Source organism: Halichoerus grypus, chromosome 1, assembly GCF_964656455.1.
Source record: "Halichoerus grypus chromosome 1, mHalGry1.hap1.1, whole genome shotgun sequence".
In the NCBI taxonomy this organism is placed as follows: domain Eukaryota; kingdom Metazoa; phylum Chordata; class Mammalia; order Carnivora; family Phocidae; genus Halichoerus; species Halichoerus grypus.
In genome coordinates, this window is record NC_135712.1 from 190,781,044 (window position 1) to 190,796,063 (window position 15,020).

General features: G+C 52.2%; 1 protein-coding gene across 5 annotated transcripts in view; it reads left to right on the top strand.

Annotated features, from left to right (window-relative positions):
• FAM107A (family with sequence similarity 107 member A) overlaps positions 1–13,574 on the top strand; it is a 50,972-nt gene extending 37,398 nt beyond the window's left edge. For 3 of the 5 annotated variants that reach the window (XM_036071782.2, XM_036071778.2, XM_036071779.2), the window contains 3 exons: positions 9,028–9,202; positions 10,879–11,035; positions 11,555–13,574. In XM_036071782.2, the coding sequence (XP_035927675.1) occupies positions 9,033–9,202; positions 10,879–11,035; positions 11,555–11,662 (435 nt within the window). In that variant the 5' untranslated portion in view covers positions 9,028–9,032 and the 3' untranslated portion in view covers positions 11,663–13,574. Of the gene's footprint in view, positions 1–1,975; positions 2,171–2,793; positions 2,813–9,027; positions 9,203–10,878; positions 11,036–11,554 lie in introns of those variants that run through there. The other 2 variants (XM_036071781.2, XM_036071783.2) reach the window with 2 other exon arrangements.
• The last annotated feature ends 1,446 nt before the right edge of the window (positions 13,575–15,020 follow it).

Below are 15,020 nucleotides of genomic sequence, written 5' to 3' on the forward strand. Positions count from 1 at the left end.
TTGGAGTTGGGGGACCCAGGCTCTGTCCCCCACCCAAGTCCACTTTAGCAGTTCAGTATATATGCCTCCAGACTGGTCCTCTAGGTACTATACGTACTAACTTCTGAATCTTGAAAAATAAATAAATAGGAGTATCAATGTCTTTGGTGTGTATAAGTCAACAATAGTTATTGAGCACCTTGGTCCTGGGACAGGAATACTAAGAAGGATAAGGTAAAGTCCCAGCCCGGCAGTCTGGTGGGTGAGCCTGACGGGTTTGTACACAGGTTGGACTGTGAGAAGAGCTTTAATGGAAGAGACACAGTGAGTCCCAGCTGCCTGGGGGAAATGGCGCCCAAGCTTGGGGGATGCCTGCCCACCCTCCTTGGCTCTCCGTTGCTCTGGGGCTGCCATCAGAGTCTTCCAATAAAGAGAATACAAAGTAGAGATGAAGGTCATTGCTGGCATGGGGACTCTCAGAGTCTGCTCCCCTGGAGTAAGCTGGAGTAGGGGGCTCTGTCTTCTCCAGGTGGGGAACGGAAGCTGTCAGTTCCCCAGGATCCCTCCTCTTCCCCCCGCTGTTGGAGGGCACCTGGATTGGTTCAGATCAGCCGCTGTGGGCCCTGGGAAATGCCTAGAAGAACCATTTGCACAGTGAGACAACATGTGGCAACAAAGAGTGGCTTGACAAGAATTTAATGGCAGTCTTTCACCACCAGAATTTAGTAAATTAAGCCACAGCAGGACAGGAAGTCTGGGGAGGATACCATTCAAAGTACTTCAAGAGAGGCAGAATTTAGGAAGAAGGAACAAAAAGGAACATGTGTTGTTTCTAGAAAATTGTTTTATACCCAAGAATTCATGACCCTCTAGGTTTATTTAAGCGGCTCCAGAATGGCCGGCTTGGTCAAGCCTCTCAGGCCATGCGCTACCTGCCCCCTGCTTCCCTGATCAGCCCCAAGCCCCACCTCCCCCTCATGCCAACACTCCGGCCCCACTGGCCTTCTTCCATCATATCAAACTCACTCCCACCCCAGGGCCTTTCCACTGGCTCTGCCCACTCCCTGGAATGCTCTCGTGTGGGAACGGACATCACAGTGCTGACTCCTTCTCACCACCCAGGCCTCCCTAAAAGGTCAGCACCTCTGTGTGCACCCTTCCTGAGCTCAGCCCCTCCCCTCCACCTCACCCAGCCTTACTTTCAGCCCGACTTTCATCACAGGTCAAAGTTTCTGGTTTGTCTCCTTTTTAGTCTGACCCCCCCGCTACCCATGAATACAGGTTCCCTGAGCCCAAGGCTGTCATTCACACTCTACCTCCAGCACTGGGAACAGGGCCAGGAGCACAGTAGGTGCTCGACAAATGTCAGTCAAATTAATGACATAGGCCAAAGAGGGCACAATGCCCCCATTCGTGGTTGATGTACATCCTGGGCTTCATGGCCTTGCAGCCAACCAAGACCCTTCACCAAAGGGGCTGGTGCCTGAGCCCCGCTGGGCGGACTCCAGGGCCTGCTCCGGCCCAGATCCCACCAGCTTCTACCTTCCTCACACTCTCAACTGTGCAAACTCCCATTGCTCCTCTCTGAAGTTCATTTGAAGTTCAGAGTGTGGAGTAAATAAGATGTATGGAGATCCTGACCCAGTGGATGACCAAGAACTGAACCCATGTCTGTTCGCCCTCCCTTCCCACCTCAGAGCCCGGTTTCCTCCCGAAGCCTTGGGCACTGCGGGGGGGGGGGCCGGATGCTCGGCTCCCCCTCCCCTGGGGAGGCTCTGGAATGCACTCTCACTGACCCTCCCATTGGAAACAAGGGAAATGCCTCTGTGCGAGCCACCCAGCTCAGACAAAGCTTGGCAGGGTTCTCCGTCTCCACAAGCGGACCAAATAGGTATTTACTTGTGCCTCTCGGGCATGTGGCTTGGACGCGGTGTTCCGCATTGTGGAAGTGGCCGCGCACCAAGTGAAATATCTGTTACTATAGTAACAGTTCCTTTTTATTGATACCAGAATAAACAGGAATGCAGAGCTGCCTCACTCACTGGCACACTGCAGCCGCCCGCCATCCCCAGGGTTGTAAGAACCGCCCTTCAGAGGCGGCCCTCCTTGCTCGCCTGGGACTTCCCAGTGGAGTGAGGGACCCAGCCGCGGCTCCTGAGTTCCCTGCCCTGCCCGGAGACGCAGCTGAGAAGTAAGACCATTTCTCTTCTGTTTCCCTTGCTGTGGAGCTAGGGGCCGTGTGGGAGGAGGTGCGAGGGCCAGAGGGCTGTGGAGCCCCAGGGCAGGGGATCTGAGCTGTTGGAGCTGGGGGACCTGGGCTCTGTCCCCCACCCAAGTCCTTTATCACACAGAGTAGCGGGTTTAATCCTCATTACTAGACAGACAACAGGCCGGGGTGCCGCAGGGCCGAAGTCAGAGAACCCAGGTCTTGGCATGAGACAGAGCTCCCCGCTCCGATTCGAGCTCCTTCCTTCACTGGCTGTGTGATCTGGGGAAGTTAGATGACCCCTCAGAGCCTCCCTTCCTTCACTGTGGAAAGGGGTGGCCAACAGTAGCCACCTCCCCAGTCTGTGGGGCCAACTTCTCCAGCTCTGGCTGCGAGGGGCTTCGCACACAGGCAGCCCACGTGCGTGGTAACGTGGTAACCGCCTGGTGAATGTGGCTCTAGCCCCTTGCAGGAGAGGCAAGCCTGGGACAGAGCTGGAAATCAGGGGTTCAGTGTGTCACTTTTTGGAACTGCTGCCAAACCTGGCTGGTTCCCCCAGCTGTGAGCAGCCCCAAGAGCTCCGTCCCCAGGGGCTGGGATCCTGAGTGGCGCTTAGCTCCGCTAGTGGTAAGTACCTGCCAGGATCGATCCCCTGGAGGCATATTCCCGAGTAGAATGGCTGGCATCATGCCACTGGTGGGCCGGCAGGAATACCTGGCCTGCTGCCACTTGCCCTTCACTCTGCACCAGCCTGGCTAAGGGCCTTCCGTGTCCAGCTCCGTACTCCACTATGGAATTGATTCAAACCCCTGAATGCCCACCCAGACCTTCTCCTCACAAGCTGGGAGGTCACGGTGGACTCAAGGCAAAATGGTTAGGACTTTTGAACAATTTTCCCATGGGGTGGGCGGGGGGGGGGCTGCCTCCAAATGAACAAGGAGCTCTGATTCCAGGCAGGGGCCACCAAGAACATTGTTCTTCGGTCTCCGGTCAGTGAAACACAAAAGGGCACATTCCCTACTGGGAGGAAAAAAAGCAAGAAGGGGCTGGGAAATCCGGTGGCCGAGGCTGTGCTTGTCATTTGCATTGAACATCTCTCTCTCCTTTGCCAATGGTTATTTAAAAAGCCTCTCTTCTCCTCTACCCTTCCCGCCTCTTGAAGTGTTGAGGCAAGAAGGTCCCAGGTGTGTTCTGAACCCGCAGCTTGAATGGTAATAAGGAACAAGGGTGCAGGGAGGGAGAACAGGGAAGACTCTGACCAACACCCGGGGAGGGAAGGCCACCAGCTGGCCCCGTCCTAAACAAAGGCCAGCCCCTGGGCAGACAGGCCTGTGGATTCTGGCTCAAGCCCAAGGCAGCGAGGGCTGGGCTGGGGCTCCCCGGTGAGTCTGGATTTCCCTTGAGCTAGGAGTTCTCCAGCTGCCAGACCTCCGGCACAGCTTTCTCATCTACAAAATGGGCATAATAAAACAGTACCGCTGACAGCCTCCCAGGGCAACTGTGAGATCCAGAAGCAGGTGAGCGAGCCTTCACCGAATGCTGAATGCTCACCACAGGTCCCCTCAGGAAAGGACGGAAGTTTGCCTTCTGTGAGCATCACTGTGCCCGGCACTGGACTAACCACGACATGCACATTTTATCATTTCACCCTCTAAACAGCCCCTCGAGTAGGTATGGCCATTATTCCCATTGAACAGAGGCTCAGAGACGTGAAGCTATTTGCCCAAGGTGACACAGCAAGTAAGGAGTAACCTACCATGTTCCAAACCCAGTCTGTCTCCTCCAAAACATTTGCCTTAACCTTGCGGCTTGACTGGCTCGTGTGTCATGTGTTATAACTGATGCCATCAAAGACAGAACCAGAGCCACCAGGGCAGAGAGGCAGACGAAGGGGACATGAAGGCCTTAGACAGCTCAGGATCCACTGGGACCTGGGTCTCCACCACTGCCACTTCCCTTCAGTCTCTCCTCATTGCTCTCCTGCGGCCAGGGTGGTTTGCTCAGTTTCAAAGCCACCACTCTAACATCAGTCACACATGCCCCAGCGGCGGGTGGGCTCAGCCTGGGAGCCCTTACTGGTTACTGATCCCAGCTGAGCCTTGCCTGGCATGGGGCTGGTGTCTGCAGGGCCCCTGGGGAGGACCTGTGGGACTTCTTGGGTTATCAGCAGAAACAGGGAAGAACCAAGGGAGAAGCTGCCAATCTCTCCCCTGACCTTTTACTACCCACCCCACCCTGCCCCCAAAGATGCCGTCCCACCGTCTGCAGAGTAGGCGAGATTTGCCCATCTTGCAGTCATGGAAGACGTTCAATTTAGCTGTCACCTACTGGCTGTGCCTGCCCCTCTCAGCTCATCCCCTCTTCACAGCATCATGATTTTACACAGGAGGCGGGTCCTCGAGATTAAGACCCATCCAAGGTCACCCAGTGGCTAAGAACTATGACCTTAACCACACCTGCCCACCATAACAGGTCAATCAGGCAGCTGAAATCACTCAGCAAAGATTGATTTTTTTTTTTTAATAACTCCATGGTTTACAAAGCTGCCTGACTATTGGAATCATTGGGGGAGCTTTTTAAAATCCCAAAGGCCAGGCTGCCCTCCCAGGCCAATGACATCAGAATCCCTGGGGTACCACTCAGGCATTGGTATTTTTAAAACTTCATCTGGTGATGCCAATACGTAGCTAGGGTTAAGAGCCACTGATGAAATCAGTGCTGTTTTTAAAGAGGATAAGAAAGCTCCAAGACTAGGACTGGAATTTATTAGTAATTGTTAATAAGAGCTAATAGGGTGGCCACACTGTGCAATTCCAGGGGCTCCACTCATAGTTTAATTTACAGGAGTGAGGCCCGACAGTTGTGCAGTGCACAACCTGCCTTGCTGTATTTGGCTGCCCAGCTAAGTAGCTCTATTGAGCTTCAGCTCTGTGCTATGTCCCCTCGTTCATTTGGCAGCAACGTCATGAAGAAGGACGCTGAACAAGGGCAGCTGTTGCACCTTTTCGACTCTGCTGTTCTCGCAAAAGCAGCCATGTAGACAGGAAGTAATGAGTGGGCGAGGCTGTGTTCCAAAGCGGTTGAATTTGGTCCAGAGGTTTAGTTTGTGGACTCCTGCTGCAGAGGAGAGGTAAACTTGCCCAAGGCTAAGAAGGGGCAGAGCCAACATTCAAATCCAGGTCCCTAGGGCTCCGGTGTCTATACACCTAAGCTTCATTCCGCATTTCTTTGACAAACGGTGAAGGATCTTCACTAGCCTTTTAACTTTCCCCTCCATTGGCCTGTTCCTCTTCTCTGCTACCTCTTCCCTTGGGCCTTCATCTCTGTCTTTTCAGAGGCAACCTCACACTCTGCCCCCATCATCAGATCTGAGGGTCTCTGATCTCTCAGGACGCCCCAGCTGCCTGCCAGACCTGGCCAGAGCAGCCTGGGGATTGGACCCCAGCTCTGCTCAGGAGGCCCATCTGCCCCCTCCCACCAAGGGCAGCCTGGATTTTCTTGGCCTAGCATCTGGGCTTTGTTGAGCAGCCCCTGTGGTTGCAGCACCTGTGTGAGGCCCTTCTAAACGGGGGAGGGGGGCTCTTAATTAAACTAAAAGGCAGGAAGGCTGGCTTAGTGACTCTCTGAGCCCTGGAGGGCCCCCACACGCGTGTCCACAGATCTCACACCTGTCATTTCTGGAGCTGGCAAAGGCAGCGGTTTTCCCAGCCTGCAGTTTTGGCCGGAAGAACCAACACATCCTTCAGGATCCCTGCCTGAACCACCTCACCGCCCAAGGCTCAGGAAGACACCAACCCCGCAACTACATGCTGATTTCATTTAAAAAATAAAATAAACAAACAGGCTTGGAGCCAGAGCTGGTCACTGGTTGGACCTGGGTGCAGGACTGGCTGCACACATAGAGGGCCCCTCTTCCAAGCAGGACTCAGAGGAAAGGGTCCTGCAGCCACGGTGGGGCCTGGCCCCAATGGGCTGGCTGGTGACCTATGGGGTGAAGAGTCTCAGCCCCGCCAATCAGAGGCTTTTCCTCTGAAATTTAACAGGAGGGAGAGACAGCGAGTGCCCCGTGAAAGTCAAAGAAACCAAAGTCCTATAAAAATTTCCCAAAACCTGCTGACAGTGTTTCCCCCACACACCAGAGAGAATGACCTTTTTAAAAAATCGAATGAGACGCGCTCTTTCCCCGACTTGAACCCACCCATCCACCCTCACACCAAACACTCTCCCCGTCACTCACTCACGCCACTCCAGACACACTGTGCTTTTTTGTTCCCTGAACAGACTAAGCTTGTTCAAGGTACATGAGTCACACAGGCTGTTCCTTCCCTCTGCCCCAAACAGCCTCCCCTCCTTCTTCTCAATCCTCAGATCTGAAATGTCACCTCCTCAGAGCGACCCTCCCAGTGCACCTGGCTGAAGGTGGGCCCTCCTGTTAGTCTCTATCCCAGGCCCCCTGTTCCTTCAGTGGGCTCGTGGCAATTTGCAATCATTTGTTTTGATTGGTATGTGTACATGTTTACTGTCTGCCTCCCTAATAGAATGTCAGCTCTGTGAGAGCAGGAACCTTGTTTGCTTAGTTCACCTCTGTGCATCCGGTGTGTACCACGAAACCTAGCAAATTGTAGGAACTCAAAACATATTGTAGAATGAATGAAAAATTTCATTGTGTACTTCCTCAATGGTCATTCCTGTTATGCAGGAGCTCTTGGTTTTGTGTACTTACTTTGTATCTGGCCACGCCACTGAATTGTCTCATTAGTTCCAAGTGTTTTTCTATTAATCCACTTGGGAATTCTGGGTATGTAGTGATATCTTAAGCAAATTAATTCTGCCCTCCCTTTTCCTAAAGTTATACAATGTATTTGTTTCCTGCCTTATGGCTCTGGTAACATACAATATAGTTAGTTACTTCAAAGATGGTGTGACTCATGAAAATTATGACGTTCTGGAAGGTTGGGGGACACAAAAGGACTACAGGCAGATTAGTAACCAAGGAGCTGCAGCAGTTACTTAAGTATGGTGTGATAATGGGCTGGATAGGATGAGAGCTGAGCACTCAGGAAGTAAAGAGGATAGCTGAAAATTGCTCAGATAAAGGTTTGGTGGGAACTGGTAATGGGAATAGGCAGCAGAAGGGGGGAAAATTCCCCAAACTCCAGTCTGAATCAGGGTATTCTAATGCATTGGTCCTGGACAACGTAAGCCCCCAGACTAAGAAAGTATGCACATTTTTAGGGGCACCTGGCTGGCTCAGTTGGTAGAGCATGCGACTCTTGATCTTGGGGTCATGAGCTCAAGCCCCACGTTGGGTGTAGAGTTTACTTTAAAAAAAAAAAAGATGAGGGAGCTGATACAGCCAATTGTTTATTTTGTCAAGTGCCCATTTTTAACTATCAAATACTACCACAATCTCTAAAAACCAAAGAGTTGGGAAGGATAGAACCTGAAAACAAACAGCCTTATGAAGAAAGAGAAGAAAGATAATTAATTAGAATTCATCATTTTAGAAACAGTTCTGAGAATGTGAATTCAAGGAAAAAAAAATTAGCAGATATGTTTTATGCTCTGACACTTCATCTGGCTACTTCCAAAATATCTTGTAATAATTAACACTTTTTCCAGTTTACACAGCACCTTTACAAATGTGATCTCACTTAATCCTCCAAACAGCACCCTGCAATGGGTAATAATAGAAATGCCAAACATGTGTCTGGTGAGCCACCATTTACAAAACCTAATCTCCCCTTTGACGCCCACATTCCCTGACATGTCACCTTGCAATTTACACCCTACCGCCCCCCTCCTCCTGCATTTCCCAACCCCACCGAGCTACTACCTACTTGCAGGTTTTTGTGCACACCACCATCCCTAGCTAGTTTACTTGGACAACTCCTATTTATGCCGCTGCTTGGCATATAGTAGAGGTTCAAACTCAGAAAAGCAGGATTCATGAAGGGAACAGAACCGATGCCTCAGTTTTCACTTGAGTTACTAAAAGAAGCTGATGGCCAGGCTGTGTCATCCCCTGGAGACTTCTTCTGAAGAAGTCTTCCTTTCTCTGTCTCTGTCTCTGTCTCTGTCTTACACACACACACACGCACACACACACACACAGAAGCTTGCTTTGAGGCATTGCGAGAATACAGAGCCGACTTGTAGAGGAGGGAGCCCTTCTGCCTGAATTTCAAGTAAACTGACAAATTTCAAGCTGCTGTGGGGAAGTGAGGCCATCAAGAAGCCCGATATCTGCATTAAAGATGACAACCATCACTTTGTAATTAGAGACATAGCCATTCTGGGATTTCATACTCTCCTCTTTGATCTGGAGAAACTGAAAAGCTGGATGCTTCCACAGAGAATTTGGAAAGATGGAGAAGGAAACTGGACAATACGGGGTGAAGATTCCTTTTGATCGCTATGTTCATCCAAATTTAACAAATGCATACTGCTCTTTTTAAGTATCTTTTCTTTTTCTGATTAAAGCCCACTGAAAAACAGAAACTCAAACGTAATTCTTTTTAAAGGATATCATTTTCTCCAAAGTCAGGCCAAAAACATATGCATGTGTCAACCCATATTTTGTACCCCAGTATCATTTCACCCCCACACCCCACTTTACAGACAGCATCTCCAATCCTTACAACAACCCTGTACACAGGTTCAATTATTTCCATCTCACAAATGAGACCAAGGCTCAGAAGGTCAGGTAGTCAGCCCAGGACTGTACAGCGGTGGATGGCCAAAGTCCATCTAACATCGAAAGCCTTCATCTGTGCCCCACGGGGGTGGGTGAGATTGTAGACCCCGCTCTGACCAACCTCCACCCCCACCTGTCTCTACAGCCTCAATGTACTCAGAGATCCAGAGGGAGCGGGCGGACATCGGGGGACTGATGGCCCGGCCCGAATACAGAGAAAGGAACCCAGAGCTCATCAAGCCCAAGAAGCTGCTGAACCCTGTGAAGGCCTCCCGGAGCCACCAGGAGCTGCACCGAGAGCTGCTCATGAACCATAGAAGGTGGGAATGGAGCTCGGTTGCCTCCGCCTGGCAAGCATCTCCTCAAGCCTGCTGGGCCTTGCAGAGGTGCCCCTTGTAGAAGGCCCCCATGGTCATGCTGGGTCTCCCGGAGGCTGAGGAGGGCTGAGGGTACCCCACATAGTCACCCACACAAACTGTGAAGGTCTAGTCGCTGGTGGTCCCCAAGAGCCCTGCTCTCCCTCCCAGCGACCCACTCATGCCTGCCCTCCACATACATTTACTGAGCACCTACTATGTGCCAGGCACTGTGTCCAGACCTGGGGTACAAGAAGGAATGGGACCCAGTTCCTGCCCTCACAGTGGGGATGGATGCATAATCACATGCTATAATGAGGGTATAAATGGGCCTGGGAGCTCAGAGGACGCACCTGGGAGCGGTCCAAGGTGACCTCACGGAGGAGAGGATGCCTCAGCTGAAGCCTGAAGGGTGGGCAGGAGTCAGCCAAACTAGGGGTGGGCATCAGCTGGTGGAAGCAAGTATGTTCCCAGCAAAGGGAAGAGCATGTGCAAAGAGACAGGAAACACAAGTAGCTCAGGGTGTTTGCAGCATTGACTTTGAGGTTGGCCAGAGGAGATGTGTTGACCAGGAAAGGGTCTCAAGCAGGGGTGTTACAATCACGGGGAGAGGGTGGAGGATGAGTGGACCAGGGAGACCAGGGTGCAATGAAAGAGACAGGCTTGAGGTGGCAGGTCTGGGACTCAGTAACGGAGGGAATGGGGAGGAGGCCTGGGAAATACCGCCCAGCTGGCTAGCACCAGGAGGAAGGCGGCGGCGCGCCTGAAGCTCCCTCTACTGGCACGTTCTGGTATTGGCGGGGGCTAGGACTCGTTCTATTTTCAGCTTTGTGCAAGACCTTCCAGCAGGTGTCATTTTCTATCTTCCGTGGGTTCTTTTTTTCTTGCTTAGTATATCATGTGCATTTTCTCCAAACGTTTTTTAGTGTCATCCCTTTTAATGTCAAAAGACATCACCACCGTAGAAAAAACAAAAGCCTAAAGACAAATCAGGGAAACATTTGCAATATAAAACCCACAAAAAATATATACATATCACTTATAAATCCATATGGAACAAAAAATGAACAAAGATAGGTATAGTCAGTTCATAAAAGAAGAAATGCAAATGACTGGTGCACATCTCAAAGGCTGTTGTTCCACGTAACTAAGAATCAGAGAACACACACATGAAAACCAGATCTTATTTCTTGCCTACCAGATTCTCAAATATAAAAAGACTGGATGGTGATGGCGGGGAGAAATAGATGCTCTTGTACACTGATACAGAGCATAAGTGGGAGAACCTTTCCTAAGGGGCAGATGGAAATATGTATCCAAAATCTTTTAAAAGAGCCTGACCCAGCAATCCCACCTCTAGAAACTTCTCCTGGGCACATAACCAGAAATGACATAAAATCTGGTCTCTGCCATCAGACAGCCTGGGTACAAATGCTCCTCACTCAGCCCCTTCGCAGCTGTGACTTGGGCTGGTGTCTTAAGTCCTAGGAGCCTCCGTATAAGGGGTCAGGAATGCGACCCCTTCCCGGGGCTGCCAGGGGGCTGTACAACACAAGGCCATAGGTTGGTGTCACTACAGGGTGCGGCCCTGAGGCTGGGGTGGGGGAAGTTGGGGTCTCCTGACGGCTCCCCCCACCCAGGGGCCTGGGCGTGGACAGCAAGCCGGAGCTGCAGCGTGTCCTAGAGCACCGCAGGCGGAACCAGCTCATCAAGAAGAAGAAGGAAGAGCTAGAGGCCAAGCGGCTGCAGTGCCCCTTTGAGCAGGAGCTGCTGAGACGGCAGCAGAGGCTGAACCAGGTGGGTGGGAGCGCCCAGCCCTGGCCCCAGCCTCCTCCGGGACTGTCTCCCGGCCCCGGGGCAGGAGCCTGCGTGTGGCCGCGGCTGGCAAGAGGGAGGAGATGACGCAAAACGAGGACTCGACCAGCAGTCCACCACCGGCCCAAGTCCTCACTCTGCCACTCACTCTGCTGTGCAACTTTGAGCCGGTGGCCTCCCCTCTCTGAACCTCAGTTCCCTTATCAGCCCAATCTATTGCATGCTGATCCTGATTTCATTCTCACTACTGCCCCGCGAGCCAGGTGGCGTTCCCATTTTAGAGACGAGGAACCTGAGGCCCAGCCGAAGCTAGCGATTTGCACCAGGCTTCACCGGGAAAACTTAGTCTCATGCTCTGTCACCCCAGCTACCAGCCTGGTGGCAAAGCTGATCCCCAGTTCTGTTTCCCCAGAGAGGATCCCTGGTGCAAATACTGTGGTTTGGGGAATAGGAATTCCACCCCCCAACCCACTTTACACCTCTGCTTCTTCTCTCCGTTAGCTGGAAAAACCACCAGAAAAGGAAGAGGACCATGCCCCCGAATTTATCAAAGTCAGGGAAAACCTGCGGAGAATCGCCACGCTAACCAGTGAAGAGAGAGCACTGTAGAGCGGGGTCGTTGAAGCTCCAGCCTGAGCAGCCCACCCCTGGCCCCCACGCCCTCCTCCAGCCCTTCTGCATCTGGCAGCCCTGGGCCCCCAGCCGGGGACATCTGTGATGTTCATGCTTGCTCTTGTGAAAATGCCCCAGAGGGCCTGGGCCCTCCTTCCCACCCACCAAGAAGCTGGGAGGCCCCTAAGCTCCCAGGCTTTTCCCTCTGAGCACTCACCGAAGCTGCTGCCGAGAAAACGTTCCCAAGGTACTTCTCCCTGAAGGAGCTTCTGAGCTCTGCTGAGATTTTTCTGGCAGAATTGGGAAGGCGAGAAAGGCCCCTCTTTGGCCTGACCAGCCCTCCCTTTTGCCCAGGCCCCACGGGGCCCTGCTTCTCTGGACAGCCCAGCTCCCTGCTCTCAGAAAACTTCCCCAGCTGTGGTTTTCCCGGCGGCTAAGCAGGGCATCTCTGAACACCTGCTCTGAAAGCCAGCGGAGGGGACTATGGTTCAAGTGCCGCTCGGGGAGGAAGGGCGGGGCAGCTCACAAGGTGGCCTCGGGGCTCACATCCTGCCAGGCTGCAAGAGTACTAACAAGGACAGCTTCTTGGAGTTTGCCCGCTTCCCCCACACCCACGCTTTTGCTTGCTCCTCTCCACAGCCTCCCTGTCTGGGCCTGGCAACCACATCTAATGAGGACTGCAGCCTTCCTGCTCCCAGAAGTCCAGAACAGTGCTTCTCAAACTTGATTGTGCCTACAAATCACTGGGGATCTTGTTAGAGGACCACTTCTGATTCAGTAGATTTGGGGTGGGGGCTGAGATTCTGCATTTCTAACCAGCTCCTGGGCTGCTGGTCTGAGGACCACACTGTAAGCAGCCAGGGACAGTAAATACTGGAAACATCATCCCTGAAGCCACCTCTGCCCCCCAACTGCCATGAACCTCTGCCCTGGGGGTTCCCCACCCTGCCTCTGCGGCCCCAAGGGCTCTCCATTATCCACCCCATTCCAGGGCCCCCAGGCCTGGAAAGACATTTGCCCAACAAATTATGTTGGTTATGTAATTGCCATTGTCACTGGAGAGGTATATCGTTGCCAACCTGCATTTTCTTACCCCACCATTCTGATGCAATTCTGGCCAAAAATATATATATATATTTTTTACCTTTTCCTGAAACCTATGGAGAACAAATATACAGTGATTTCCGGTGGGCTTCTGGAAATACGAACAGTGGTTTGAAGACCCCACCACTACCCTGATAGACAGGCTCCTTTGAGTCCCCATTTCCAGCCCCTGCACCCACTCCCTGCTTGGTTTCCACCACCTGAGCCAGCTCCAGTGAATTCACTCATTCTTCCTCAAAAATCCCTCCCCACATGCGACCACATGTTTCAACATTTTGCTTCTAGCCCACTGTTAAAGATTTAGAGAATAAACCAGGCCGGTTTCTTCTCCCTGCCCCCACCCCGCGAAGAATAAAATCCCTGCCTCTGGTTTTGCAAACCCATCATTTAAGGTGATAGGGAAGTTCTAGAAAAGCATTTCCTTACACTGCCCCCCCCACCACCACCAAAACTGCCAGAAAAAGCTACTGCTGGGATGCTATTTTATTCTTGGACCCAAAGTGGGATGTTCAGGAGGAAAGGGGTCATCCTGGTCTTAACTCCTAACTAAGTGGTTTGAGGATGACCAAAGACGTGCCCTTTTCCGAGGTGGGGTGCCTGCCAGTGTAAATAGACATACTGTCTGCGTGTGTGCACGTGTGTGTGCATGCGCACGCGCGTGTGTGTGTGTGTGTGTAAATCAGGCTCTAAAAGGCTCTTGAACGTGTCTTGGTGAGAATGTGGTAATGCTATTTTAGATGTCTGCCAGGTGAGCGCAATCCTAAAGCACAATCCCCAAATAAAGACCACCATTTCCTCCAAAGAAGTCTCCCCCCTCAGTCTATGTGTTGTTCCGACGTACGAAAAGAAGCAAGACAGAGCATCCAGGATGGAGGAGGCCCCTCAGAGAGGATGGCTGAGATTGCACTCAGTGGTCCCCAGAGCTGCTCCATGGAGGCGGCAAGCCATGGAGATGACACTCCACATCGTCCGGTGGAGCTGTGGCAGCCACCCGCGTGCACTCCCCTTCTCTCTAGCTGCCTCCCACTGTGGAGGCTGTAAATCCCAATTCCCACGGTTCCAGCCTCCTTTGCAGCTTGGTGGGGGGGAATGTGACCAGGTATGGCCAGTGAAGAGGAAGTCTACAGGGGCTTCTGGGAAAGTTTATGCTTTTCTGATGAAAGAGGCAGATGTGGGTAACACCTCCCTGCCCCTCCATTCTTCCTGCCTTGATGGAGGATGTGATGCCCGGAGCCACAACAATTATCTTGCTAACATGAGGAAAAGGCCAAGAGAATCTCAGAGCACTGTCCCTGTCATCATTTGACCAAGCCCAATGCCAGTAGCCATCATCCAGAATTCTTGTAAATAAAAAGAAAACCCTCTTTGTTTAAGCCACTGTTGGTCAGTCTCTGTTACTTGCAGCCAGAGTATTCCTGACACAGAAGGCCAGCCCCAATGCCTAGAATTACCAGCAGACTGTACTGAACATCCAGATTCCTCTTTCCCATTAGAAACCAATTGGAGGGGCGCCCTGGTGGCTCAGTCGCTTAAGCATCATCTGACTTTTGATTTCAGCTCAGGTTATGATCTCAGGGTCATGGGATCGAGCCCCACATTGGGCTCCACACTCAGTCGGGAGTCTGCTTGAGGATTCTCTCTCCCTCTGCCCCTCCCCTACCCCTTGCACACTCGCACGCACACACACGCCCTCTCGCAAATAAATAAATAAATCTTAAAAATAATTAATTAATTAGTTAAAAAAAAAAAAAAAGGAAGGAAGGAAGAAAGAAACCATTTGGATTCGGATCCCCGGCAGCAATGCCTAAGATCTGTTTTTCTGCATCTTCTCCACATAGCCCACGCACCAGTCTGAGAACTGGTGTTTGGGCATCCTTGATTCACACATCATTCAGTACGGATGTGCTGAGGGCCTGCTCGGTGCCAGGAAGCATGCCGTGTGCTGACGGCACAGTGGGAAACAAAACGTCTTGATGATTGCCGAGGCCTCCTCCTCCGTGGTCTCCCTGCTTCTGCCCTGCCCCCTACAGCCTATTCTCAAGAGAGCAGCCAAAATGAGCCTGTGAACATCGAAGGCAGGTCTTGCCACTCCTCTGCCCGGAGCCCTCCCTTGCCCCCCCCTCCCCGTAGCGGCCTTCCCGCCACCCCGAGGGCCCCGCCTGTCCCGCTCCCTCTTCATCTCTGGCCTTCTGCCTCCTGCCCGCCTCCTCACTCACACAGCTCTGGCCGCCGGCCTGGCCTCCTCACACCC